This window comes from Ictalurus punctatus, chromosome 5 (assembly GCF_001660625.3).
Source record: "Ictalurus punctatus breed USDA103 chromosome 5, Coco_2.0, whole genome shotgun sequence".
Lineage (NCBI taxonomy): Eukaryota > Metazoa > Chordata > Actinopteri > Siluriformes > Ictaluridae > Ictalurus > Ictalurus punctatus.
In genome coordinates, this window is record NC_030420.2 from 29,481,620 (window position 1) to 29,507,349 (window position 25,730).

A 25,730-nucleotide genomic window follows, 5' to 3' on the forward strand; every position below is an offset into this window, starting at 1 on the left:
CTGTTATTGATCTATCAAACATGAATGGCAGTCATGACCAGTATAAGATCTTATATTTCAATATAAACAAATATTAATGTTCACGTGATATTTTATACTGCACTTGTACTGATATCGACATTTGATTAGCTATCGACTGAATGCTCTAGGGCGACTACCAGCGACACGAAACCGAAACAGCAAGTTTGATTCCGACACAAAATGGAGGCGCAGTTGTGTTTAACTTTCTGTTTCTTTTTCGATTCTCGACGCTTCCACAGCTCTGAGCTGAGTGTCTGTTAAACAAGAAGCGCTTACCATAACCGCACTCGGCCCAATTTCGGCCACATTAAGCGTATATATGAGTTTCAATGAGCAATACAATGCAAAGCGCAGTTAAACCAATTGTGACAGTTTGGTTGTAAGCCGCTAATATTCTAGTTACGCCCAACCTTTATACGGTTTAGCAGTAAGCTAGCGGTGCTAGCTTCACTTCCTGGTTGCACAACGGTATCCCTGAAAGCTGAGACGAAATCAGTTTTCAGTCGAGCTAGAAAAAAAAAATAGATAGCTCCAGAAAGTATTCTTCCTTGGGCTGACTGTTCTATCTTATAATCTTTGATCAGTTTCCTTGGAATTAAAATAATCCGATGAACAGCAGTGAAGCAATGAAACGTAAATCTAAGTGATCTTATATCAAGAGGAACGCAGAAACGCCAGCCAATGCCTCGCCTTCATGGAGAATGACACTACTATATCGAAAGAAGGTGAACGTCTTCCTCTTTTCCCCCCTCATGAAAGTACTTTGTTGTTAAGATTATCTTTTTTTAAACAAAAAAAAAAGATAATAGATTCCTTTTCTGGCGATTCTTGTAGGTGTGTTTGACAACATAGCAAGTGCTTGTTTAATATATTCGATGAAACGCTGCTGTGTTTTAGCAAGCTAACTGGCTAAACTTGGCGCTTGCGTGTTTATAAGGCTATTTCAACACCAAAGATGACTTTCTAGCCAAAAAGTGGTTATAATTCGGGTTTTGACAGCAAGGTGAAATCCGTTTTGAAGTCTTTTTTACGAAATGGAAGTTATGATAACAATGGAAATAACTGCATTGACGGTTATAAATGCATTACTTTGATGTAAGGACCTGGCGTGCTGTGACACGCATGCTGGTTGTGTTTATGTGAAGAAATGCAACGACTGTTAGAATTGTGCTTAAAGATGTTTTAGTCTTTAAAAAGAAAAAGAAAAAAAAACAGTGCCTTTTGTGTTTCACAAAGATACCCTACACCGCATACTTCTCACGTTTCTAATACCCTGTACCGATGCAGAACATTTTGTTCTGCTTGCAAGAAAATGGTATCCCCCCCCCCCCCCCCCCCCCCCTAATTAATGCAATAAAACTGAATCCAGAATTTATAAATACGCTTTTTAACCAGGAGCAAAATGAGTGAGAACCACATTACAGAAACATGTCTTAGTACAAGAAGTGCACATTAAATATACCTCTGTATAATACTTCATACATACAGAAGTGTGCCCTTAATCAAATGTAACCTAAATGCCACTTTCTGGATATTTGAAATATGATATGATATTCTCAGATATTTGAGAACTGCATACCGGTAATGAGATTGTGTTCTTTTTATTTCTAGTGTAATATCCAATTCTTGCCTTTTGAATGATCGTAACGTCAGTATTTATGCTAGTGGTTTGTCAACGTAGCAATGGTAGTACAGAATGCAAAAGTACCATTAGACATTTTTATACACAGGATCCTCAGGTTACAGACATTAAAAAGGAAATATAGCTTGTATTTAATATATAAATAATCTTGAAATCTTGGGTATATAGAGATATTAAGAGCACTCTTGAATGGTAGTATGAATAGTTGAATAATAGTTGGCTAGTTGTATTTTAGTGCCGTGCTAAAACATTTAGGTCGGAATAAAATAAATTAGGAATGGATGGTCCCACCATGCGTGTGTGGAGTTTGCATGTTCTTCCCGTGCTGCGGGGGTTTCCTCCGGGTACTCTGCTTTCCTCCCCCAGTCCCAAGACATGCATGGTAGGCTGATTGGCGTGTCTAAAGTGTCCGTAGTGTATGAATGGGTGTGTGAGTGTGTATGTGATTGCGCCCTGCGATGGATTGGCACCCTGTCCAGGGTGTACCCCGCCTTGTGCCCGATGCTCCCTGGGATTGGCTCCAGGTTCCCCCGCGACCCTAAAGAAGGGGTAAGCGGTAGAAGATGGATGGAGAAATGGATGGTATAAACCAAAGCATCATTTAAGTTTCCTCTGTGTTTGCAGGTCTTCTTGAGCCAGTGCTTCCTGGCTCAGTAACCTTTGAAAGCAGTATTTTAGCTCCTCTTCGTAACAGCTATTTGTATGAAGAGTCCAAAGAGTCTTTTACCTACAATTCAGCACAGTTGATCAATAATGCAGCTCTACAACAAAGAGTAAGTAGACATGTGAATTTTAGTTTTTGCTCTGTGTGTCATCAGTCGTCTTTAATTGCACAATTTTTCAGAACAAATTTATCCAGACTGATTTTTGTGTGTGTGTGTGTGTCACGTTTCTCACAGTATTCTGCATTTCGTGCTGAAAAACGTGAAAATGGGTACTCTGAAGAGGAACTCAAGGAGTCGTTTGGCTTCTTGTTGCTTGATGACAAATCCAGGGTATATTCACGCAACACAGAGTACCATCATGGACCTGTATTTAAATCCAGTTAATAAGTGATTGAATTTCCTGACCACCTGTTCACCTTTATTTAAAGGCAAATAGACTCGCGGATACAGGCCTAGTTGTTGGGCAAGGGACGTGCACCATTCTCGGAGATTGTTCAAAGGGTAACTATCAATACAGCTGTGGTAGATTTATCTGAGAATATTGTGGGTATGGGTGGGTGTGTCTGACACCTTTTTTTAATCCTTGTGATACTTGGAATGTAGTTTTTCAGCTTGATCCATAAGCAACACAAAGCCAAGTGCTGTGAAGAAACAACCTCGAAGGTGCTATAGTAACTTTTTTTTTTTTTTTTTTAACCTCAAACAAAGACACTCAAAGACTCCACCCACAACTTCTGTCCAACATGAATAGTTTTATCATGTAGTACATTGAGAGCCTTTCACAAGAATAGCATAGAAATTTAAATCAGGTTTTTGAGAGAAATTGGTTTCAGTTTCTACTGTAACAGGACTGCACCATGGTACAGCATTCTGACCTTGTGGTACATTTAAGCAAATAAAATAGGTTATAGACAGTTTCTTCTATACTGTATCTATACAATGTATGTATACAATTCCCAACACTAAAGCAAGCCACCACTAAAAATACAGCATATAAATCTCAGGAGCTCCATTTCATAAACTTCACTGGAACAGCCTAAAAAGCTCCAAACTATAAATAATGAGTCATCTTTAAAATTTAAGTATATTCATGGCATTAATGCACATAAATAAAGCTGAAAATGGGCTCTCACCTTGTGATGTGTAAGCAGTCATCCAGTATAGAAAGTGAAAGCATAAATGTATAGCTTTATATGCAAGAGAAAATGAGAAATAGAAACAGAAAGTGTTAGAGGGACCAGCCCAAAGGGCTTATGGAGCAATATAGCTTACATTAGTCGAACATGAAAATGAAACACAAAATCCATGAAGATATTTTAATAGATATTAAACATGAATTGTTCGTGCATGTTTCATACACATTTATTTCTATAATCAGTAAGAAGCTAGTGGTAAAAATGTCTAGTTCTGTTTTGTTTTTTTTTTGGCTGTTTTTTTTTTTTTTTTTTTAATTATCTAGCTGTGCTAGTGTATGGCAAACATTCTAGTCATTTTCTTTAGCTTGCATTAGGTAAGGATGGGACGCACTGATCCGACCTGTCTGTTAAATTACCAGCAAAATTTTCCCAGATCATCTCCTAGAAAGACATTCTATGAAAGGATTATGGCCGGTCCTAAAATTAGTGACTTATTAGTCAAAGTTCGGCAGTAAATATGCTGTTCTTTCTCACTGGCTCTCACCTTCTTTTTATTGCACCCTTTGTCACTGCACTTCCCTGCCTCTGCCTTTTTTTTCCTTTTGAAAATAGATGAGGTCATCTACACATTTTCTTCCGTTCAGTTTGTTACAACATAGTGTTGGCATTATCTGATTATCTTTCTTCAGCAAAGTAACTGAAATGTAATGAGAGCCACCATCGTCCCGCCACCCCTTTGTTTCGTTTTTTTGTTTGTGGTTTTTTTTTTTTTTGTATCAGTGTTAACTGTTAGGTAGTCAGAGCATGCTAAATCTGAATGCACATTAAAAAAGGGGTATTGTTTTATGTCAGTGGAATGTAGTATAATAATAGGAAATGTTCATATTTTTCATGTAGACTCTACACATTTTACTTAAAGGAAGGTGTCATATGTCTGTGAGGAGGATTGTCGTGTGCTTTATAACCCATGTCTCACTTTTTCTTGCTGATCTTGTGATCTTGTGCTGATCTTGGCTCACTCATGCTAATGTCGTTGAACGGGTTTTTCCTGATTGTTTTTGCTGTTTGCCTGGGTACATGACATGTTTTAGCTTGAAAAGACAAAACAACTAGGGTTTTTAGTCAAAAATGTAAATATGTACCACATGTTTGAGAACTTTCATTTGAACAAAACCTGTCCTCTGGTTCTTTTGCGAGTTATCTAGAACTTTAAACTGATTGTAGCCTATATATTGAGTGTATAGGATGATTTATAGGAGTGTATAGGATGACTGGTGTCATTTGTCTTTGAAACAGGTGTGTATATTTCAAAGTACTCTGACTGCCTTGACCTAAAGCGCTGGTATGATGGCAAGACAGGCTACATTGTTCTGTTAAAGTTGACAAAGGTAAAAAAAAAAAAAAACACACACAACGCTGCATGTTTGTTTTGTTTTTTAAGTAAAATTTCTAAAAATATGTACAAACATGAGTTGTTTTTTATGCCACAATTACCTTATTTATCTGCATTATTTTTAAGAAAAAAACAACAACAAAAAAACTTTACTTCGTCAATAGGGTCGAGAGAAGGAGGTGACTGAAAACTACACACAAAACTTCACACCCCCAACTGCTGGGTTTGACTGTCATGTATCAGAGCAGCTCAGAGCAGTGTGTGCAACCACCAGCTCCTTTCTAGCATTTGAAAGGACTCAGGTGACACTTAGCTCATTATTTCTCCAATTCAGCTTTGACCCATGCCTTTACCAGACCTCTAAAAAGTAGAATCCAACTATTGTGTACACTAAAATTCTCCTTACTCAACATTCACATCATTCATGTTAGAGGACTCTCACATGCGTAGATCATTAAATGCTGGTACTCACCAGAGCTATGAGGACTAAACCTCCACACCACACCTTTTTATTATTATTATTTAGCTATACATAAAATGAGGGTTATCTGTCATGTGCTGTGTTTAAATAGAGGTTTTAATTAAAATAAATGTAATGTGTTTTTGTGCCTTACTAATTTAATGTTTGTTTTTCAGTATTATATGTATGAGCTTCTGGATGGAGGGGAAAAGGTTGAGTCATGCCCAAGGCATGTGTGCCCATTCGCCATTGTGGCTTTCTCCTATGGAAAAACTGCCATCTCTTTAGAGCAGAAAGAGAAAAGGTCAGCATAAATAGTACAACTATTCAAATAGTGTCTGAGAAGTATGTCGAATGGGTTACATGTGATGGTGTAGGACATTGGTTTTCTTTTACTACAGTTGAACTGAAAGCCAGGTAGTGCGCGTGTGTGTGTGTTTATACATACATGCATATATACTTCTACAGCCAATAATGTGGCAGCAGCGCAATGCATAAAATCATGAAGATACAGGTCAAGAGCTTCAGTTAATGATCACAGAAAACATCCACATGGGGAAAATTTCATCTCCATGACTTTGACGGGTGATTCAGAAACTGCTGAGCTCCCGGCCTTGAACGTTTGCATAGAATAGTTTACATACAGTGTTGCAAAAAGAAAACATCTAGTGAGTGGCAGTTCTGTAGTAGGAACAAAAGCCTTGTTCAGTAGATTAGAGGAGAATGGCCAGACTGGTTTGAGCCACCACCACAACCCCCCCCCCCCCCCCCCCCCTTTTTTTTTTTTTTTTTTTTTTTTTTTTTTATATAAAAGGTCCAGTTTCGCTGAGCCTGTGCCCACTGTAGCCTCAGCTTCCTATTCATGGCTGGCAGGAGTGGAAACCGATGTGGTCTTCTGCTGCTGTAGACCTGCATGTTGTGTGTTCTGAAATGATTTTCTGCTCTTCAGGGTTGTACAGAGTGGTTATTTGTGTTACCCTAGCCATCCTGTCAGCTTGAACCAGTCTGGCCATTCTCCTCTGAACTCTCCCATTGAAGAAATTATTTCTCCCAGCAGAACTGCAGCTCACTGGATGTTTTTTGTTGTTGTTGTTGTTGTTGTTGTTTTTCTGATAATTTATATCTTCTTTTATATTTTTATATATTATATTTTCTGTAAACTCTAGAGACTGTTGTGCATGAAAATCCAAAGAGGTCATACGCAAATGAGTCAGTCTGGCACCAACAACCATGCCACAGTCAAAATCACTGAGATTACATTTTGATGAGATCGTATTTGCTCTGAACATTAACTTGAAGCATTTGACCTGTATCTTCATGATTTTCTGTATATAATACAGAATAATAATACTGTATATTGTTTATACAGTTTTTATGTATCAGGTTTTAACTGGAAAAATACTAGTGATGTATTTTTTTTTATTATTATTTTGCCTATGTGCTCTTGCTCCTTTCAGGTTTGCAAAGATGACATGATTTAAATAAGCGATAAATTTGAATTCTCTTCTGCATCTTTTTGTCCCACCACCTGCTGTTCATGTAAATATTTGCCTATGTGAATGTATTGCAAATGTTTAAACGTGTTTCTTCTTTCTCCTTTGTTTTTCAGCCATGAAAAATCATGTAAGCTTTGCATTAACATTTTAACATTCTACATTTTTGGACCAACTTAACACAAAGCATGTTTTGATGAAATTTTATTGAACATCTTATTATATATTATGCAAAGAAAAAAAGGTTTCTTTGGATTGTTGTCCATTGTGCTTCAATTTCTGGCATTTCATCGAAGACCTTATAATTTCAGCATTTCATTACCAACCCTGGAGTGGCCAGCTAAAGATTGAGTCTGTTTTGTACAACATTGGCTTGAAGTCCATCCATGGAGCTATGTTCCCAGCAAATCTGTACGTTGGATCACTTTTGGCAGTGTACAACAATGAGTCAAACTATGTACATGGATATGGAACTGTTGGTGTATACTGAATGTGGCAACATATTGAATTTGAATTATATTCTTATTTTAGTTAATGCCGATCTGGCTTCTTTTTCCTCAGCCCAAAAACAGTTCAAGTTGACCGTGCCATTGGAGTCTCTGAACTGAGGAAGACATTGCCCCAAGCAGTTTTTGAAACTTCTCCTCTTCGTGAAGGTGTGTTAAAATGTATTATAATTATTCATAGCATATGTTATTTAGAATAGTGAGATTTAGAACACTCCTTTTTATTACAGAGTAGTACTTGTCATTTTATAGATGTAAGATGTTGTATGTGGATATTTTGATTTCTTGTGGAACATATGTCTGATTTTTTTTTTTTGTTTTGTTTTGTTTTTTTCCCAGTTTCATTAGATGGCAAATGGTTTAGCATGTATGATGTCATCTCCTTTGAAGAAAGTAATGAGCTAGCTTTCTTAACTCAGGAGTTGAAGGAGAAGGACATGGTAAGTCTGGGGTATAGGTGACATTTGAGCCAGTGAATAAGGAACAAGAAGACAGATTTATTTATTTATTTTTTTTCTGTTAACTGGCAGGCCCTTGTAATATGTTTGGAAGATGGTGGTTTCCTTGTACTTTTACATTCATGTAATTTCCTCTCCTATGAAGGTAATGATGCTCTAAAGGCAATACTCTAATTCTTATTAACTATGTTTAATGCTTTACTTCCTGATTAGTAAAATGTTGGGAACATTTTTGTAGGTGCAGGCACAGATAAATCCTTTGCTCTTCAAGGACTGTTTGTTTATCCTGACTCCAGAACTGTGCCAAGAGGTGAATAAAATGTATCTAAAGTATTTTGTGGCATATGTTATTGTAAGTTTTGGGCATTGTTCATGTGGTGTCTTTTATTTCTAATTAATGGTTCTTTTGGGATTTAGAGACCAAGAGTGGATACCATAAGACTACAGTTTCATCGGAGGTTCTTCAAGTTCTCCCCGCCCTGAATTATGCTGAATTAGAAATGGAGAAGTGTCCTCCAAAGCAGCATGAGGAGCCTCTGGGCATAATGGAGAAACATTTGCAGAACTTTGCTGCTCTTATTTGTCCAGGGTTAACTAGCAGTCCTAATAGGGAGGCTAGTATGTTTCCTGATCAGTATGATGTACCCAGTGGTTTTCCTCTGATTGCTCCAAAGTGGACAGAACAAACTGGAGATCGCCTCAGGACATACCTAGAAAGTCCATGCAGTTTTGAAATTCCAGTGGTTAGAGCAATGGAACTCCTTGCTGCTGGAAAACAGCAGCGCAGTGATGATCACGACGATGATGTCTATTACTATATATCGTCACCTGAGGCCCCTCAGACTCCTGCTGGCATGGTTTTGGAAAGAGATTTGCCTAATGAAACTGATCATTTAACATGCAGGAATGTTTCTGATGACATGAAAAAGACAGCAGCGCAGCAAGCTGAAACAGAAATAACTGTAGCTGCTGAATCGCCCCATTGTGCTTTGTTAGAGGGAGTCAGCACACCTGGTGCAGCCGTGATTGCATCGCCTGATAATAACCCAGTTGAAAGGACAGACACTTCACCCACATCAGGTGACCTCCCCCCAGAAGACTATGCTCAGAACATTCATGCAGATAATACTGCTCAGGACAGTGAGAAAACATCTGAGTGTGTCTCAGTTGATGACAAATGCAGTGGGCAGGAGTTTTCTGGGGCAGTTTTGAAAGAAACCGTTGAGAACACCAGTGTGGCGTTATCATCCACAGAAATTGCAGATGATTCCTCAACTCTGGCATCTAACACTGAGATGGAGGTTGATCAGTCAGTAGATTCTATATCAGATGAGCTCCCTAAAGTTGGAGGTCAGATACCTGTTGCAGACAAAGTCCTACAGGAAGCTGACCTTCCAACATCCATTTCACCTCCTACTACATCAGTAAACCAGACTGACGCATTAATTAAAGGTTGTAAAGACGTACCGCAAGAGGCAAATAGCAATGTTCTTTCTGAGACAAAATCCGTGCCAAACCGGCGTGGAAAAAGGAGAAGGAGGAAAGCTTTAAAACGCAATACTAATAGAGTCAGTCAAATTGCCACCCCACTTCAAAACACTACTTTATCCTTATGCCCTTCAGCAGAATCTACCCCTGAACAGAGTAGTAACAGTGACGCAACACATTCCTCACCCAGTACACTGAAGAAAGATTGGCGGTCTCTCCCAAGGCGCAAGAGGCACTGGAATCCTGATGTCAGTACGAAGCGGACGCTCAGGTCAGATTTTAAAAGCACTGAAATACCATGTGGTAAAAACAGTGAGACTGAGAAAAATACCACCATTACAGAACTTGCTGTCATAGAAAGCATCATGCCCAGTACACCAAAGCGCAAAATGGAAGGAATTAATATGAGAGAACGATATGGCCTTAAGACAATAATCACAGATTGTGGTTTTGTCTTTGTCCCACATGGCTCAGAGGTTGCTCCTGGAGACATAAATTCAAACAAACATAAGCAAGCTCAAGAATCCTCCATTACAACCAACAGTCCTTTGGGGGAGAGGCCAACAACTACACCACCACATGATAAACATCAGCCATTAGAAATGGAAAACAGTGGTCAGCATATGCACCTAACACATACACAAGACATTTCAGTGAATCCAGGTAAGGCACTATCATCTGAGGACACTACTGAGAAAGATCCTGTATCCCCTAAAAACTCTGAGCAATCATCTGTCCTTGAATCAACTGAAAAAAATAAAAGCCCAGTGAAAGGCCATGTGTACAGGGCAATATCCATAAGTAAACTAAAGACAGTGCTGAAAAGAGCAAAAAGGACTACATCTCCTGCTGTACAGGATCATGGGATATCGATATCCGATAATACAGGGCCTGAACTGAAAAAATGCAAACCAAACAATGATGTAGAGTTGTCAGACAAGAACAACTCAGCTGGGATCCAAGAGCCAGCGGAAAATACACCATCTAAAACACGGCTGAGGACCACAACATCTCAGGAGAAGTGGATCTTAAAGATCCCAAAAGAAAATGGTAGGAATATAGTAAAGTCACTGTGAGATATATATACACACATTTTCTTATACCTTGCATAATATGTCAAATATAAACAAGTAGGATCTTTTCTAATTACTGTGCACTGTAGTCAAGTTTATTTGAGATCTACAATAGAGATGTGCATGGGACGCCTGCATTATTTTATTTATTTTTTTAACTCCAGACCAATTACTTGGTTCTGTTTCTTGAAATATAAACAAATTAATAATTTAGGCCCCAGTGACTGCAACCAGAATAAAGCATTTACTGAAGATTAATGAATGGACACTGTAAATGGGGTCCAGGAATGCATGATCAACCCGCCAAGTCCAATATGTTAAAGAACATGGCCTATCTTTGTCCTGCGAGTTTCGTATCTGAGCTCCTGTGACTTTGTTTGTTTGGTCTTTTCTGGTTGGCTGTAGGATCCCAATCCCAATGCACACCTCTAATCGACAATAAATGAAATATCCTAAAAGGAAAACAGATATATTTTTTTTAAATAACAGCAGACTCTGTGTGGATAAATTTAGTCCTATTTCAAATAATCATATAAGTTATGTATATTTAAATCAGCAGACTTGCTTGAAAACATATGTGGACCTCCATTCTCTCTGCCTGCCTTTGTTTAGCTTTTTTTCTGCTGCCCCTACTAAAATTGTTTATACTGTGAGTGAATTTAAATGCATGGTTTTTTTGCATTATGTGCAATACTAATATTACTATTAATTGCAGATGGATTTATAATATTAGTTTTACATTGTCAGTAGGGAAATTACCAGTTACAGCTTCTTTCTTTCTACAGCTTCTACCATCTGTCTTACATGTATGTGTGTGCCTGTGACAAATTCTGCTTGTGTCCATACTCTTGCTGCTTTTTCATTCTCTGTTGTCTTTTTTCTTTTTTTCTTTTTTTTTTTTCCTTTTTCTGTTTTTACAGGTTGCAACAGTTTTGACAACATTTCCCCTAATGAAATAGTTAAACAAGCCGACCAACAGCTCATATCTGAGCCTGTAGAAAATAGGGTAGAAGGAAAGCGTATTAGATCTGATGGCCAAAGCAATAAAGTGGAAGTGGCTGTTGGTGTGCCTGCACCTTCAGATGCTCTTAATCTTCTGGCTGATTTGGCCCTCAGTGTAAATAGTGATGAAGTGTTGCCTAACCTGGGAGAAAAACACCTTGGAGCCAAGACCAATAGCTCACAGCAAAAAGTCTTTCATCTGTTGCGAGACCTCACTCCCAGATTAAAATTACCCTCTAAATCTCCTTTTCCAGAGGGTCTTGTTGTGACTGGGGATTTGATATTAGAAATCTCAAAAGAGCATTCTTACTCACAGCCCACCTCTCTGCTGTCAGGTTTGACAGGCATATGCCAGCAGGTTCAACCTCCAGTTGAGTCTCGTCTGTCCATGAATTCTGACCACCTTCTGAAGTTACCTGATCTCAGTAGTTGTCCAGACTATCCTAATAAAGAAGGCAAAAATGGATGGAGATTCCTGCCATCTTCAAGTGCATCAGCCCCAGCCGCTGTCAAGGCCAAAGTATGGAGTTCTATGTTTTTCCGCTGTAGGACCATCACTGAAAAGGAGGGCTCCATTCAAGTGACAAGACATTGGAAAGAAAACTATGATTTCAAATTTGACAGCAAGTTCACAAATGACAGGATAGACAAATGTGTGACAAGAGCGCTGCATGGGTATGTGATTTTTTCCTTTGTGTTCTTTTTTTTTTTTTCACCTAGAACTGGATCCAGTGACTCAAGAGTGTTTAAATTTGGCTATAACTCAGTATGTCAAAATGTTATAAAGTGCTATATACGTTTGTAGTAATGTAATCAATGTGTAGTTACATTGTGAACATTTAAATACATATGTACTGCATAAAAAGCTGTATTTGTAGTAGAATTTCTGAAAGAGGACTCTTAGAAATAAGTCATTACCTGTTTGAATGTCCATAGGTTATTTAGCTTATAAGTAAAATTTTTCAAATAACAGTAATGGTAATAGCCGAAATGGTCTACGCTGTATTTACCAGTAACCACATTCCTGTCTGTTTCTAATTTCCTCAGCAAATGGGATTTCAGCATTGAAGACAATTATGAGCAGGTGCATCTCATCTTCCATATGTGGATAGGCCTGTTCTACAGTAAACCCACTTCCAGATTCTTTCACTTTGATCAGATCTGTCCAACAGTGGAAAGAAAAAATCCTGTAACGGTGTTACAGTGTGCTGTTCAGACTTCCACACTGCTGCCTGATGTTGATTTGGCCTCAAAGGAGGACAAACCTACTTCCTCAGATCCTGTAGCAGATGCTCTTGACCTTTCAGTGAAACCATCTGGGGCTGTGGATCTCTGCACTGCTCGAGAAAATCCTACACCTAGTACTGGTATACAATCAAACCTGGAACATACGAGGGAAAATAAAGAGCCAGCTATTAAACCCAGATTAGACTATTCTCCTAGTGTTCTAGCAGGAGGCATTCATATGGTAAGCAGTACTAAGGCAACATAAACAGTATCTAATCTTGATGTTTTTTTTTTTCTGTCTGCACAGAATGACCAAAAATGCAAATTATAGGATTAATGTAGCTCTGGGCGTTCAGGTAAAAAGCGCCTTAAGACGTCTGGACGTAGGAATGGCAAAATCATTTATTTTATGGAAATTCTGGAGAATTCCTTTATACCAAGTAAAAGGTGTTGTCGCAGCAGCTAAAAGTGATAAAGGCGCATGGTTAGCACGTTTGCCTCACACCTCCAGGGCTGGGGGTTCGATTCCCACCGTGGCCCTGTGTGTGCAGAGTTTGAATGTTCCCCCGTGCTGCGGGGGTTTCCTCCCCCAGTCCAAAGACATGCATGGTAGGCTGATTGGCGTGTCCAAAGTGTCCGTAGTGTATGAATGGGTGTGTGAATGTGTATGTCATTGTGCCCTACGATGGATTGGCACCCTGTCCAGGGTGTAGCCCGCCTTGTGCCCGATGCTCCCTGGGATAGGCTCCAGGTTTCCCCATGACCCTGAAAAGGATTAAACGGTATGGAAGATGGATGGATGGATGGATGGGATGGACAGTAAATGCTTAAATCTTGGCTGAATATTATTAACTATTTCAGTGCATTCGTTAAATAAGGAATAAAACACTTTTAAGAACTGATGCTACAGGAAAATAATCAACGACAGGGAGGTGTGAAGCCAAACCAAAATGTATTCTTTTTCTCTAGCCATTTTTATTTCATAAATAATAGCATATTTTGTAATCCATTTATAATTAAACATGACTTGTGGAATGTCTGCAAAACAAGTTCCTGTTGTCACATAAGTTATAGTAGCTATAAATAGTTGTTCTCTCACCAGCCTTGCTTGTGAAGGTAATAATACAAAACAATGCAGCTTGTGATTTTGCAGTGAATCCGCTAAAGTCCTCTGCCCTGAGGGCACTGTCTACAGAGCAATGTCTCTGGAGACTCTTTCCATGAATGCTAAATAAACATTACTTTATAAACAGTAACATATTAGAACAAGCATATTAATACACTATGTCCAAATGTTTGTGGACACCTGACTATCACACCCATATGTGTTTTTTTTTAACTTCCCATTCCAAATTTAGTCCTCTCTTTGCTGTTATAATAACCTCCACTTATCCGGGAAGGGGAAGGCTTTCCTCTAGATTTTGGAGCATGGCTGTGGGGATTTGCCCATTTAGCCACAAGAGCATTAGTGAAGTCAGGCACTGATGTCTGGCAAGGAGGCCTGTGGTGCAGTCGGTGTTCCAGTTCATCCCAAAGGTATTCAGTGGGGTTGAGGTCAGGGCTCTGGGCAGGACAGTTGAGTTTTTCCACTCCAACCTTGGCATACTGTGTCTTCATGGAGCTCCCTTTGTGCACAGGGGCATTATTATGCTGGAACAGGTTTGAGCCTCTTAGTTCCAGTGAAGGGAAATTGTGATTTTTGCATCATACAAAGACATTCTGTACAGTCTGCTCCAAACTTTGTGGGAACAGCTTGGGGAAACACCATATATGGGTGTGGTGGTCAGGTGTCCACAAACTTTTGGCCATATAGTGTATAAACCTATCGTTTGAATTATAGCCGGAACTGCTGTTAGAAAGTAATGCTTGTGATTAATCAATACATTCAGAGTAATCAACCGGTCAGATTCAGGAATTCACTGGAACTGTGGTATAATAAATATTACCGTATCTGTTAGGTGTTTAGTCACTGAAAATGCTCACACATAGCTCTTAGATTTTCTACAAGCCTCTAGTAATAATATGATGTGTTAATACATCTGTATTGTTATTTGCATTTGTTTCTAAAAGGCAGGAAATCCATATTTTATGCTGTCGCACAGACCTTAATCCTTTTTGTTAACCATTGCAGGGTTACAGATCCACTGAGGCCCTGGAGGAAAATTCCACACCTGATTGTACCGACCGCAGTGACACAGAGGATGATCTGGCCGATATCACTGAAAGCTCTTACACAAAAGTCTTGGAGAGCAATAGTGTATACATTCAGTTGTTGGACCAGGCGTCAAACATGAGAATCGATGAACAGAAATTGTTGAATGTGCAAAAGAGTGAACTTGTTAGCAAGGACCTGTCCACAACAAAGACCATGAACATAAAAAGTGCTGGGAGGATGGGCAGTGAGACAAAAAATGTGGCTATATTCCACCAGGTTGTTGGGCCTGTCAGGCCTGTGATTCTTTCAAAAGTGCATGATTCCTTGCCTGGAAGAAAAATCATACTAAAGTCATTGAGCTTTAAGGACAAACACAAAGATGAAGCACCCGTGTCAGTATATAGTGAGAGTGTATCCAAAGATGAGCAGTGTGAAGCAGCAGTTGATGAGGAACAACATGAAAATACATCAGTGTGTACGCACGTTGGTAGCAAGAATGAGTCGCCAGTTAAAACCCAGATAGGAAGTTCTTCTGTCATTTCCGTTTCTGTGAGTGATGACAATGCAAAAATTGAAGTTAAATCTGTGCTTCTTGCCAGTGATGAAACACCTATGGTTATTCATGATGTGAATAGTAGTACAAAGGAGCAATCTGAGTTTGGTGAGAGAAATAATAAGGTAATGTGTAATGATGTTGGAGACGCACCACTGGATGTGCTTGATGTAAATAACAAGACAAAGCAGGAGGTCAAATCTGTAATTGATGAAACACCAAGAGATGACAGAAATGATAATATACTTTTAGAGAAGCATGTTAATCATGAAGTAACAGAGAAGGTTGGACCTGTACCTGATGTCAGAGATGACACTCCTATCGATGTGAATGAAATAAAGGAGGATGTTAAACCTGCGAGTCATGTCCAGAGCGATACACCTGAGGAAGTGCTCGTTGATGATGAGACAAAAGACAAAGTATCACCTGTGCCTGTTACAGATGACTCATCTGTGAATGTACCTGATGTGATTAAGTCAAAGGAAGCGGTTGAACCTGTTGGAGACGGCACAAGTGCACATGATATCAGAAATGACACACATTTGGGGGTACAGGTTAACGATGAGACAAACAAGGTTACAACAACACTTGATATCGGAGATATCACATCAGTGTATGATGGAGAAAATACTCCTCATGGTGTATGTGATGAGGATGATGATGCCTCAGATGAAGTTAATTCTGTGGTGAACATTAGAGATATGTATGTAGATGTACTGGCTCAAGTGAAAGATCAACTTGGTGTCATAGATGACATACCTGTAGATGTACAGGATGTGAATAACACAAACAAGGAAGCCACACCTGAGCTTGGTGTCAGAACTGATGTGTCTACAGATGTACAGGATGTGAATAACATAAACAAGGAAGCCAACCCTGGGCTTGATGTCAGAGACGACACACCTGCAAACATACAGGATGTGAATGATGGCACAAAGGATGAAACGAAATGTCAGCCTGATGTCGGAGACTGCAGCTCTGTGGATAGACAGCACGATGTTGATACGACAGAAGGAAGGAACATGGAGGAACATGTGTCTGGGAAAGATGAGAGTAATACAGATGAAATGACTAGTGAAAGTGAAAGAAAAGTAGCAGCAGAGCTCATTTGTGATGCCGACATTGAATTAGACTCTGAGGAGCAGAACACTATTGACGAATCTCAAGATTGGACAGATTGTGTAGATATGGATATCAGTGATGAGGATTCTGAAGATGAAAATCAAGAAAAGGTGCATGAGGTGAATGTCTCTGCTGGTGAAATTCTTCCTAAAGTGCTTGAAGAAGACACTGTAAAGCTGCAGGAGGATGAAATAAAACCTGAGGCACCTGTGGCAAGCAATTATAAAGAGCAAACAACAGAGGGAGCTCAGCCAGGCATATCTGATTATTCATCTGCAGCTCATGTGAGCTCAACATCTCATCAGTCAATTACGTTGAAGGAAGGCCGTAGCTTGCCTGCTGTTGGTGGCACTTGCATCCCAACACAGAATGATAGTGAAAGCACAATGCTTTATGACTCCATTGTGGTTCAACATGAGACCCCTGAGGTCAATCAGAACAAACCCAGAAAAGTTTGTGATGATGTGTCCCCCTTAAGTTTAGTTTTTAAAGCAGAACCATATGAAACAAAAGACTCTAGCATCCAGGGAACAACTGAAGAAGCTGATGATTTAGCAATTTTAAATGCGAATGTTGGTTCAGGCAAAGACTCTAGAATGCTAGAGAAGGGTACTGACCAAAAACCTCTTATCCCCACAATTTGTGCAAAGTATCCTGCTAAAAGGGATGAGATATATGACAATTTTGATAGCATGGATGCATCTCCACCTGCTCTGCAAATAGATACTGAGGCTGAGATGAACAGCAGATGCTGTACTCCTACTCTGGATGAACCACCATACAGTCAACTGACGGAAGAGGTTTCAGACTTTCAGGAAGTGAATTTACAGGACATTTCTGAAACGGAGCACTATTGTGTAAAGAAGAGGTCTACCAATACATGGTTGGTACTTGATAGTTCTGAGGATTCGCAGTCTGGAGTAGAGAAGTCTCCAGCTCACAGAGACCAAATCTTCCCTCAGGATCCTAATTGGTCCTCTAATAAGTACGAGGCCACAGTCAAAGAGACCGATGAAAGTGAACTATTAGTAACTGATAAACATGTGCCCGAGGAGAACTTGGATTATTTTGATTACGATGCGATTCCCACACCTACAAAAACCAAAGAAATTAAGCCTCAACAAGACCAGTTTGTTTTTTCTTCTGAAAAATACGAAGAATATTCCTATGAAGAGCTTCCTTCATCATGGACACACAGTGCTTGCTTCAAAACAGAGGAACAAAAAGATCTCAGTGAATGGTATGCACCTTTTGAGCATACACGTTACACAAACAGCATTTCTGTCCACAGAGAAGTTGCATATAGGCCAAGAGAGATTACAGGAAGTAACTCGGACAACTTTGGTTGGGGACAAAGTATTTGTTATTCAGAATTCAGTCCCAATGTGGATGAGTCACATGAAAGAGTTCTTTCTTTCAGACATCGAGCAGGTTTTTCTGAATCTAATGATGAGTCTGAAAGTCATGTATCAGAGCCTGTTTGTTACAGTAAAAGGAAACACAAGATAAAGTCATGTCAAAATGAGTCAGATGAAGGAGACTTTACTGCGACTGTAGACTACAGCATAAAAAAGACCTTTTCATGTAGTTCAGATCGATCAAGCATATCAAGGACACGAACATCTAGCCCATATCGGCATAAAGGAGGAAGCAAGCAGCCTTTCGACTGGCGTAGATATTTCAGGAGAGAGGGAATATTTGAGTCAAATGAAGGCAACGATGGACCATTTCATGATCCACCTTCTTCTATTGTCACTATGGTCGACAAGAAAGGTAATAGAATGATATTTGAAAGTCCTTCCTCTCAAAGGCGATTGTCAGGCATACATGGTACTATGAGTCAGAGTGTGGAAGAACAGCAAACAGAATCTGACACCCAGTCTTTAATGGAACTTGAGTATCTTATTTTTTCAGAGAATATGACCCATTTGCTCAAAAATTGCAAGCCTACCTCCAGAGTGAAACCACAACGCAGACTAAATATCAGCCCTGTTGAAAACCCTATGACCATTCAATTTTCAAGACTTGATGAGCAGAACAGTTTTTCTGCACTTGATCAGACCTTGCCAACTCTTTCTAAGTTTAAGATAAACGTGGACATGACTGAAAGGAAGGCCTTGAAGAAAACTCAAAATTACAGTAAGCCCTTGCATCTCCAAAGCCTTTTCTGTGAAAGAGGCACTGAAGCAACTTGCTCAAAGGTATCAGACATCACCAAAGAATGTTCAAAGTCTTACAACACTATGATGAATGACATTTGCCTTGGCAAGACTATCCCTCATCAGAATGACGAGTTGAAAAGAAAATGGGATATTGAGCGCGCTACAACTAGCAAACAGTCTGGATTCTGTGGTCGGATCAAAAAGGACATGTTTGATTATCTGCATGATAATTTAAACGCCGTTGTGAGGCAAGCATGCAAGACAAAGTACAAGTTCTACATCTTGGTTACATCAGCGGACCCCTTTTTTGAGGAAACAAAGGTAGGAAAATATTAGCTAAGAAGTTAAAGGAAAAAAATTCACCCTGAACAACTTACATGTTAATCTTTATAATTAACATAAATATAAAAAATTTTTCGTTGGAACGTTTCATCATCTACTTGTTGGTTTGTTTTCACTTTAGTTATCCATTTTATTACATCACCCACAATGCCGCTGTTAATGGCACCAGTATGATTTAGCACTTTCATCTCTACCTACAGAGATTGATGCATCAGCGCTTTAGTCCTTTATTCTGTCCAGCTGTCTCACCCCCTCATCTGTATACTCGAACAGATCAGCTTCCAAATCTGCAGGGGCTTTTTTTTGTTTGTTTGTTTTTTTGGTAATATCACCGTCAACACCACCACGCTCCTCATTTCTTGATCGAAAACAAGCTAAGTCTTTGCCATAACTCAATGTATAGCTGTATTGCATTGGAACATTTGCCATCACAACTACTTATACATTATATTTCCCATTATTTTGACCTTGCTGATAAATGAAAACAAAAGAAGCATGCAGCAACGGCTAACTTCTCATAGGAATAACGGAAATGCAGCCCCAACCAGCATATTAACACCAAAATCATATTGTGGTTCAGGGTTGTGTTTTCCTTTAAGGATAACATAAATTATAGTGTGATTATAGGCGGGGAAAAACATTCATTAACATTCATTGTTATGATCTCCAGGATCTGTTGGAAGCTGAGGGCCACACCGCAATTGAGCCTTATCAGTTTGACTTTTATGCCAATGGGCAAACCCCTGTACTTATTATCCTGAGAAACGAGGATATTGCAGAACACATATTTGAGGTAAGTCAGTTTTAAACATGTGGACATTTAGAAAAATATACAGGTGCATCTCAAAATATTTAATATCATGGAAAAGTAATTTTTCCCCATAATTTTATTCAAAAAGTGGAACTTTCATATATTCTAGATTCATTACACAAGTGAAATATTTCAAGACTTTTTTTTGTTTTAATCTTGATGATTACGACTTACAGCTCATGGAAATCAAAAATCCAGTATCTCAAAAAATTAGAATAAAGAATTTATAATACAGAAATGTCGACCTTCTGAAAAGTATGTTAATTTACTTGGTATTTACTTTTGCATGAATTACTGCATCAATGCGGCGTGGTATTGAGGCAGTCAACCTGTGGCACTGCTGAAGTGTTATGGAAGCCTTTCAGCTCATCGGTATTGTTGGGTCTGGTGCCTCTCATTTTACTCTTGACAATACATGTCAATACAACAGTCAGGACAGTGAGCTGGCCAATCAAGCACAGTAATACCACGGGCAGCAAACCAGTTACTAGTAGTTTTGGCACTGTGGGCAGGTGCCAAGTCCTGCTGGAGAAGGAAATCAGCATCTTCATAAAGCTCGTCAGTAGATAGAGAAGCATGAAGTGCTCTAAAATCTCCTGGTAGACGCTGCATTGACTCTCAACTTGAGAAAACACAGTGGACCAACACCAGCAGATGATATGGCACCTCAAATCATCACTAACTGTGGAAACTTCACACTGGACTTCAAGCAGCTTGGATTCTGTTCCTCTCCACTCTTCCTCCAGACTCTGAGACCTTGATTTCCAAATGAAATGCAAAATTTCCTTTCATCTGAAAAGTTTGTGGTTGTGTGTATTGAACCAGACTAAGAGATTAAAGGCTCAGGAAACCTTTGCAGGTGTTTTGAGTTAATTAGCTGATTAGAGCTCTTCTCAAGTTGACATTTCCGTATTATAAATTCTTTATTGAAATATTTTGAGATACTGGATTTTTGATTTCCATGACCTGTAAGCCATAATCATCAAGATTAATGATCAAGACAAAAAAAAAGTCTTGAAATGTTTCACTCTATGTGTAATGAATCTAGAATATATGAAAGTTCCACTTTTTTAATAAAATTATGGAAAAAATTAACTTTTGCACGATATTAAAAATTTTTTGAAATGCACCTGTATATCTAACTGCAGATCATGTCTTCCCAGGTTCCACATTTGCTTGAGTTAAAAAAGTCATCCAGGGTTCTGTTTGCGGGCATCGATCAGCCTGACGATGTTGTAAACCTCACACACCAAGAGCTTTTTGCCAAGGGAGGATTTGTGGTTTTCGATGAAACCGCACTAGACACACTGAATTTAGGTAGTGGATTTAATGTATAAAAATATTACAATTTTGACAAAATACAAATATTGAAATGTTGCTTTGTAATCTACTATTTTAAAAGATCACTTGTGATTTTGATTATGCTCTTTTTTTTCTTTTTCTTTTTTTCTTTCACAAAATGTCTTAAAAGAGAACATTAAAAAGGTTGTGGGCATTATGGAAGAACTAGATAAAAAAGGGAAGTGGAAATGGTTTCTGCACTACAGAGACAGCCGCAAGCTTCGGGAAAGTGCAAGGTAAGGTCACAGTTTCTGTTCTAGCCTTCCTGTTATGTCTAGCCTGTAAACATATAGCTAGATTAAACTTTGAAAAATGTACGGCTGTCTTGGAAAACCTGTCAGACGACTCTGTAGCCGAATTCAGCCGAAAAACGTTACATTTCCTCACACGGTAAATATCACGGTTTGGTCAAGTTCTTGGACAGATGCGTTATAGTGAAATATGAGCCTGGTTCCTCATGAGCCTGGACCTCAGATACCAGCTTTCAAATTGTTCATGACGCACTTGCACATCATCAAAACAAAGTAGAGCGCTTAAAGGTAAAAGTTTTCAAGTTATTAAACGACCGAATAAAAAGACGAGAAATGTAATCAGAACAGATCTGAACTGATGAATCGGTGTGTATAAATGCAGTGAGTGACTTACCTCAGGTGATGAAACCGTTACTGATGTGGATGATGCTGATGATCAAAGTGAGAACACTCACTTGACATTGTAACCTTATATTTCTTTAAAATTTAGTAAAGTAGTTTTTCCATAAGTAGATTAGGTTACAAATGTAGCGGTGAGCAGGTCGTTTGCTTGTCTGTCAGCTCAGGATAATATTAAATTATTTTCATATTTCCAACTGATATAATGTAGAGTTGACAACAGAGTTATTAAGGACTCTTAAAACTGTTTATTGTTTAAGTATACTGATTTTTGTATAATCTGTATATGTTTTCACCTTTTATATAAAATTAAATATTATTAATCGGAAATTGGCTGCTGGATGGACGGGACTTGTGAAATGCCCATTAGTCTGTATTCTTTAAAAAAAAAAAAAAAAAATTTTTTTTTTTTTTTTTTTTAAACCAGCTGCTATAAATATTGACCGTTTTCATGCATTTATTTCTAATTTGTATATCTTCTTTATTTCACCTAAAATGAAATGCAAATAAAATACATTAATATTTCTTAATTTTAGACATGTTTTAAATACAATTTTCTCGCTTTTCAGTTTTTGAAGTAACCAAAATAGCATGTGATTTAAATACATGTGAAGGAGAATCAAAGTTCATATAGTAGAATATACCACCACTACACATACATTTTGTTTAGCATCCATGTTGATGAAGTATGAAGGTCCAGTCCTCCAAGTGCTGGTGAATGCCTTCAGTATTAATATGCAAGTCTCAATTCTGCAATAGCTATCTAGTGCTGTTACCTTTAGGTGCAGTCTCGAAGCACAAAGGAGGAAGCAGTTCATTGACTGCTGCCAGGAAGCGGGAATAGTGGAGGTCTTGCCTTACCATGAATGTGATGTCATTTCACGGGACAGACCAGACTACCTTCGCTGTCTAGTTCATCTCCAGATCCAAAACGTCTCTGCACGGTTCCCTATTTTCGTTACAGGTGAAGTTTTTGTTCTTATTTTGTTCGTGCAGCTGTTAATGTTCACAGACAGTAAAGTGCATGTAGTGCCTCGTAAAATGTTTTGTGTTTCTCTGCTTTTCTTAGCTTACTTAAAGGTTTTGAAGGTGTATTTAAAAACAAAACAAAAAAAAAAAACAGCAGTTTCTAAAATAAAAAGATGATGATGCACTACTCAGTACGAGCCCAGTAATGGATCTGACATTTGTTGCATGGACATTGTTGCATAAAAAGAAAAACAAATGTCAGTCAACATACATTTACATTAAAAAAAAAATAGTATTTGTCTGACATTTTTAATATGTAAGGAATAAAGCAGAAGGACATTCTGATATATATATATGTATGTATGAATATAATCAGTGATGTGGACTGACACAAAGCAGGGATATTCAAATAACTTCACCCCTAAAGTGTTCCTAAGGTTTTTTTTTTCTTTTTTTAAAGAATGAATTTCTGTTTCTATGTATGTTTAACTTTATGGACTGTCCACAAAGTACTCCGTCCTTAGACCTTACCCTTTCAGAATACTTAAAGGAATAGCTTTACCTCTGTCTGTTACAAAGCACCGACACTGGACACTCCTTCCAAAACTTTTAACTACATATCCTGACGAAAACGTTCGTCATATCAGCACATTTTGGTCTCTCTATTATTCCTGGTCTTGGATTATGTGAAGCGTCCTCATTACAAATCCCTGTGAATTTGCTGTTATTATCGGAACAATAACTCTTTTATATAAACCTGTGAGTCAAAATATAGCCGCGTGGTCTGATACTGTCCAATCAAAATGAAGTATTCAGCAGCACTGTGGTATAATGGCTCTACATGTCCTGCATGGACAGGATTCTACATGCGATAGGTTAATTGTTTAAAAAAATGTAAAAATCCAGATTACAATATCAGGATTTGTTTCACAGTATCAACTTTGTCTATGATGCTTTTTTAGATCATTCAGGATTTTACAAATGAATACATACTTTTAAATATGTAATATGTTTGTCTCTGTCTTCCCTGTTTAGACACACCAGATGATTGTTTTGAGAAGAATGGGATTTTAACTATGAACATTTACACGTTCTCACGGATTCTTTCAAATGACACATGCTCGATTTCATAAGCTGGTGGCTAGAATGGTGTCTTAGCACAGTGACCACCCTACCCTACGTTATCTTTTTGTACAGTTTGAATTACTAATTACATGTTGTTCAGTGCTCTTTTGTTTAATGTAAATTATTTTGCAATGTACATGTTTTCCGTCATGTGTTACTATTTATATCGTATCCACAATTAAAGCTTTCAAGTGGAGGCTTTATGTATAAAGTTTGATATGTATTAATTTTAAATACTGTAAAAAAAACACACTGATATTTTAGTGTATCTGTTTTTCCATATAGTTTTATAAATCATATTGACCCGTTTTAATAAAACAGTTGATTAGTTATCGTGGTTTGTTTCTGTTTATTTTCCACTGCTGAGAAAATATCAGTACAGGAAATCAAGGACTTCACATCCTTATTTTTAGTGGTTTTATTTGCTGTTGGAGTGGCATGGTGGTGCAGCGGGTAGTGTTACCACCACACAGCTTCAAGCTCTCCAGTTTGAGCCTAAGCTCGGGTTACTGTCTATGTAGAGTTTTGCATGTTCTCCTCATGTCCATGTGGGTTTCTCTGGTGTCTTCCTGAAACCAGTAGGTGTGAATGTCTGTGTCTGAATTTATGTGTGCATGGTGCCCTGCGATGGACTGACATCCCATCCTGGGTGTTTTCCCACCACGCACTGAGTGTAGCCAAGATTTGCTTCAGATCCAGCACAGCTTTGACCAGGATGAAGTGGCTACTAAAGAGGAATAAATGTAATTCAATGCACGGTATCCTCTGAAAGCCAGATTTTCATTAAATCTGTGGTGGTCACTGGGATCTGTACTGATTTAACCTATTTAAGTCAATCAAACTCTTCAAGCGTTGGGGTTTTGATTCGATTCGGAGGTCCTTTCAACGTTGTCATTATTTATTCTTTCTTCATGATGGTGGCATTTCAGATATTAGTTTCTGGAAGGAGAGTTTGGTCAGCATTTGAAATATCCACCATGGTCTCGACAAGTTTAACCTCGTTGCAAAAAAGTACAGCTTAGCAAGTGGAAATATCTTGAATATAGTCACATTTATCTAATATTTCCTATGAAAAGATTACAATAAATCAAATTCAAGACTAATAAGACTCATCACTATACGTTAAACATTTTCACTAATTTTCTTGCTCTCCTTTTAATACATTCTTAAAATAATAAACATCTGCCAATAGAAAAAGCTTTGTATATACTGAAAAGAGTTGTATATACTGTGTGTGTGTGTATACAGTACCCTCCACTACTATTGGCACCCTTGGTAAATATGAGCAAAGAAAGCTGTGAAAATTTGTCCTTATTGTTTAACCTTTTGATTTTTGTTCAAATGATTTACAAACATAAGCTGCTCTCCTGGATATATACTGTATATAACTGCATAAATGAACAGGGGGCACAGGTGTTCTTATTAAAGTGGCTAGTGAGTCTGTATATATATTGGTTTATTGTAATGTTATAATATGCATAAATTTGACTATATTAATGCAATTTCCACTTGATAAAATTTCTTCTTTTTTTGTGAAGTGCTTCTATGATCTTTTAGTTCTGCCATGTCTCAGAGGTTCTGCTCAGTATGGTCACCATTTCTTCTTTCTCCACACCAGAGGTATTGCCAATCTGTGGAAGAACCTCAGTCACAGAAAGCTTAATTTCTGGTATACTATAACGTTTGGTCAACATTTGAAACAATCACCACTGGCTCTAGGAATTTAACCTTAGAGGTCTTTCACTTCTGCTGTGTCTCAGGTTTAGTGATCTTGCTCAGAGTGATGTTCACAATATAATTATCACTCATAAATCAACCACAATATATACTATAAAATCACAAAAGCTTATTCTCCAGATGGCAGGAGGTACAGGAGCATCCATGCCACCACCAGCAGACTCTGCAACAGTTTCTTTCCTGAGGCATTCAGATTACT

The 25,730-nt window shown here is 38.3% G+C and overlaps 1 protein-coding gene and 1 long non-coding RNA gene across 3 annotated transcripts; one reads left to right on the top strand and one right to left on the bottom strand.

Moving 5' to 3' along the window:
- The first annotated feature begins 488 nt into the window (after positions 1–488).
- On the top strand, positions 489–24,124 carry tasor2 (transcription activation suppressor family member 2). Of its 2 annotated transcripts, none has more exons than XM_017467767.3 (22): positions 489–746; positions 2,288–2,436; positions 2,563–2,658; positions 2,757–2,829; positions 4,761–4,852; positions 5,022–5,159; positions 5,494–5,621; positions 6,927–6,940; positions 7,122–7,221; positions 7,372–7,466; positions 7,656–7,756; positions 7,847–7,919; positions 8,013–8,084; positions 8,192–10,312; positions 11,256–12,012; positions 12,385–12,805; positions 14,696–18,877; positions 19,569–19,691; positions 20,873–21,026; positions 21,181–21,286; positions 22,483–22,664; positions 23,705–24,124. In XM_017467767.3, the coding sequence occupies exons 1-22, from the start codon at positions 716–718 to the stop codon at positions 23,800–23,802; spliced, it is 9,306 nt and encodes a 3,101-aa protein (XP_017323256.2). In that variant the 5' UTR covers positions 489–715; the 3' UTR covers positions 23,803–24,124. The 2 variants fall into 2 exon arrangements, with proteins under 2 accessions (XP_017323256.2, XP_017323257.2); XM_017467768.3 differs by having other exon boundaries at positions 490–746; positions 11,673–12,012.
- Positions 2,299–4,754, bottom strand: LOC128632859 (uncharacterized). Its single transcript, XR_008396474.1, has 2 exons — positions 3,462–4,754; positions 2,299–2,692 (listed from the first exon to the last, which is right to left on the bottom strand). It is a non-coding gene; the product is annotated as an uncharacterized LOC128632859 (long non-coding RNA).
- Positions 24,125–25,730: the final 1,606 nt, after the last annotated feature.

What these genes read in the sequence shown, in the direction of transcription:
- tasor2 (XM_017467767.3), top strand. Translation starts at nt 716, where the DNA reads ATGGAGAATGACACTACTATATCGAAAGAAG. An exon ending in TAGCAGGAGGCATTCATATG is followed by an intron (nt 12,806 to 14,695) that starts GTAAGCAGTACT and finishes TAACCATTGCAG; the next exon opens with GGTTACAGATCCACTGAGGC. An exon ending in AAGCTTCGGGAAAGTGCAAG is followed by an intron (nt 21,287 to 22,482) that starts GTAAGGTCACAG and finishes TGTTACCTTTAG; the next exon opens with GTGCAGTCTCGAAGCACAAA.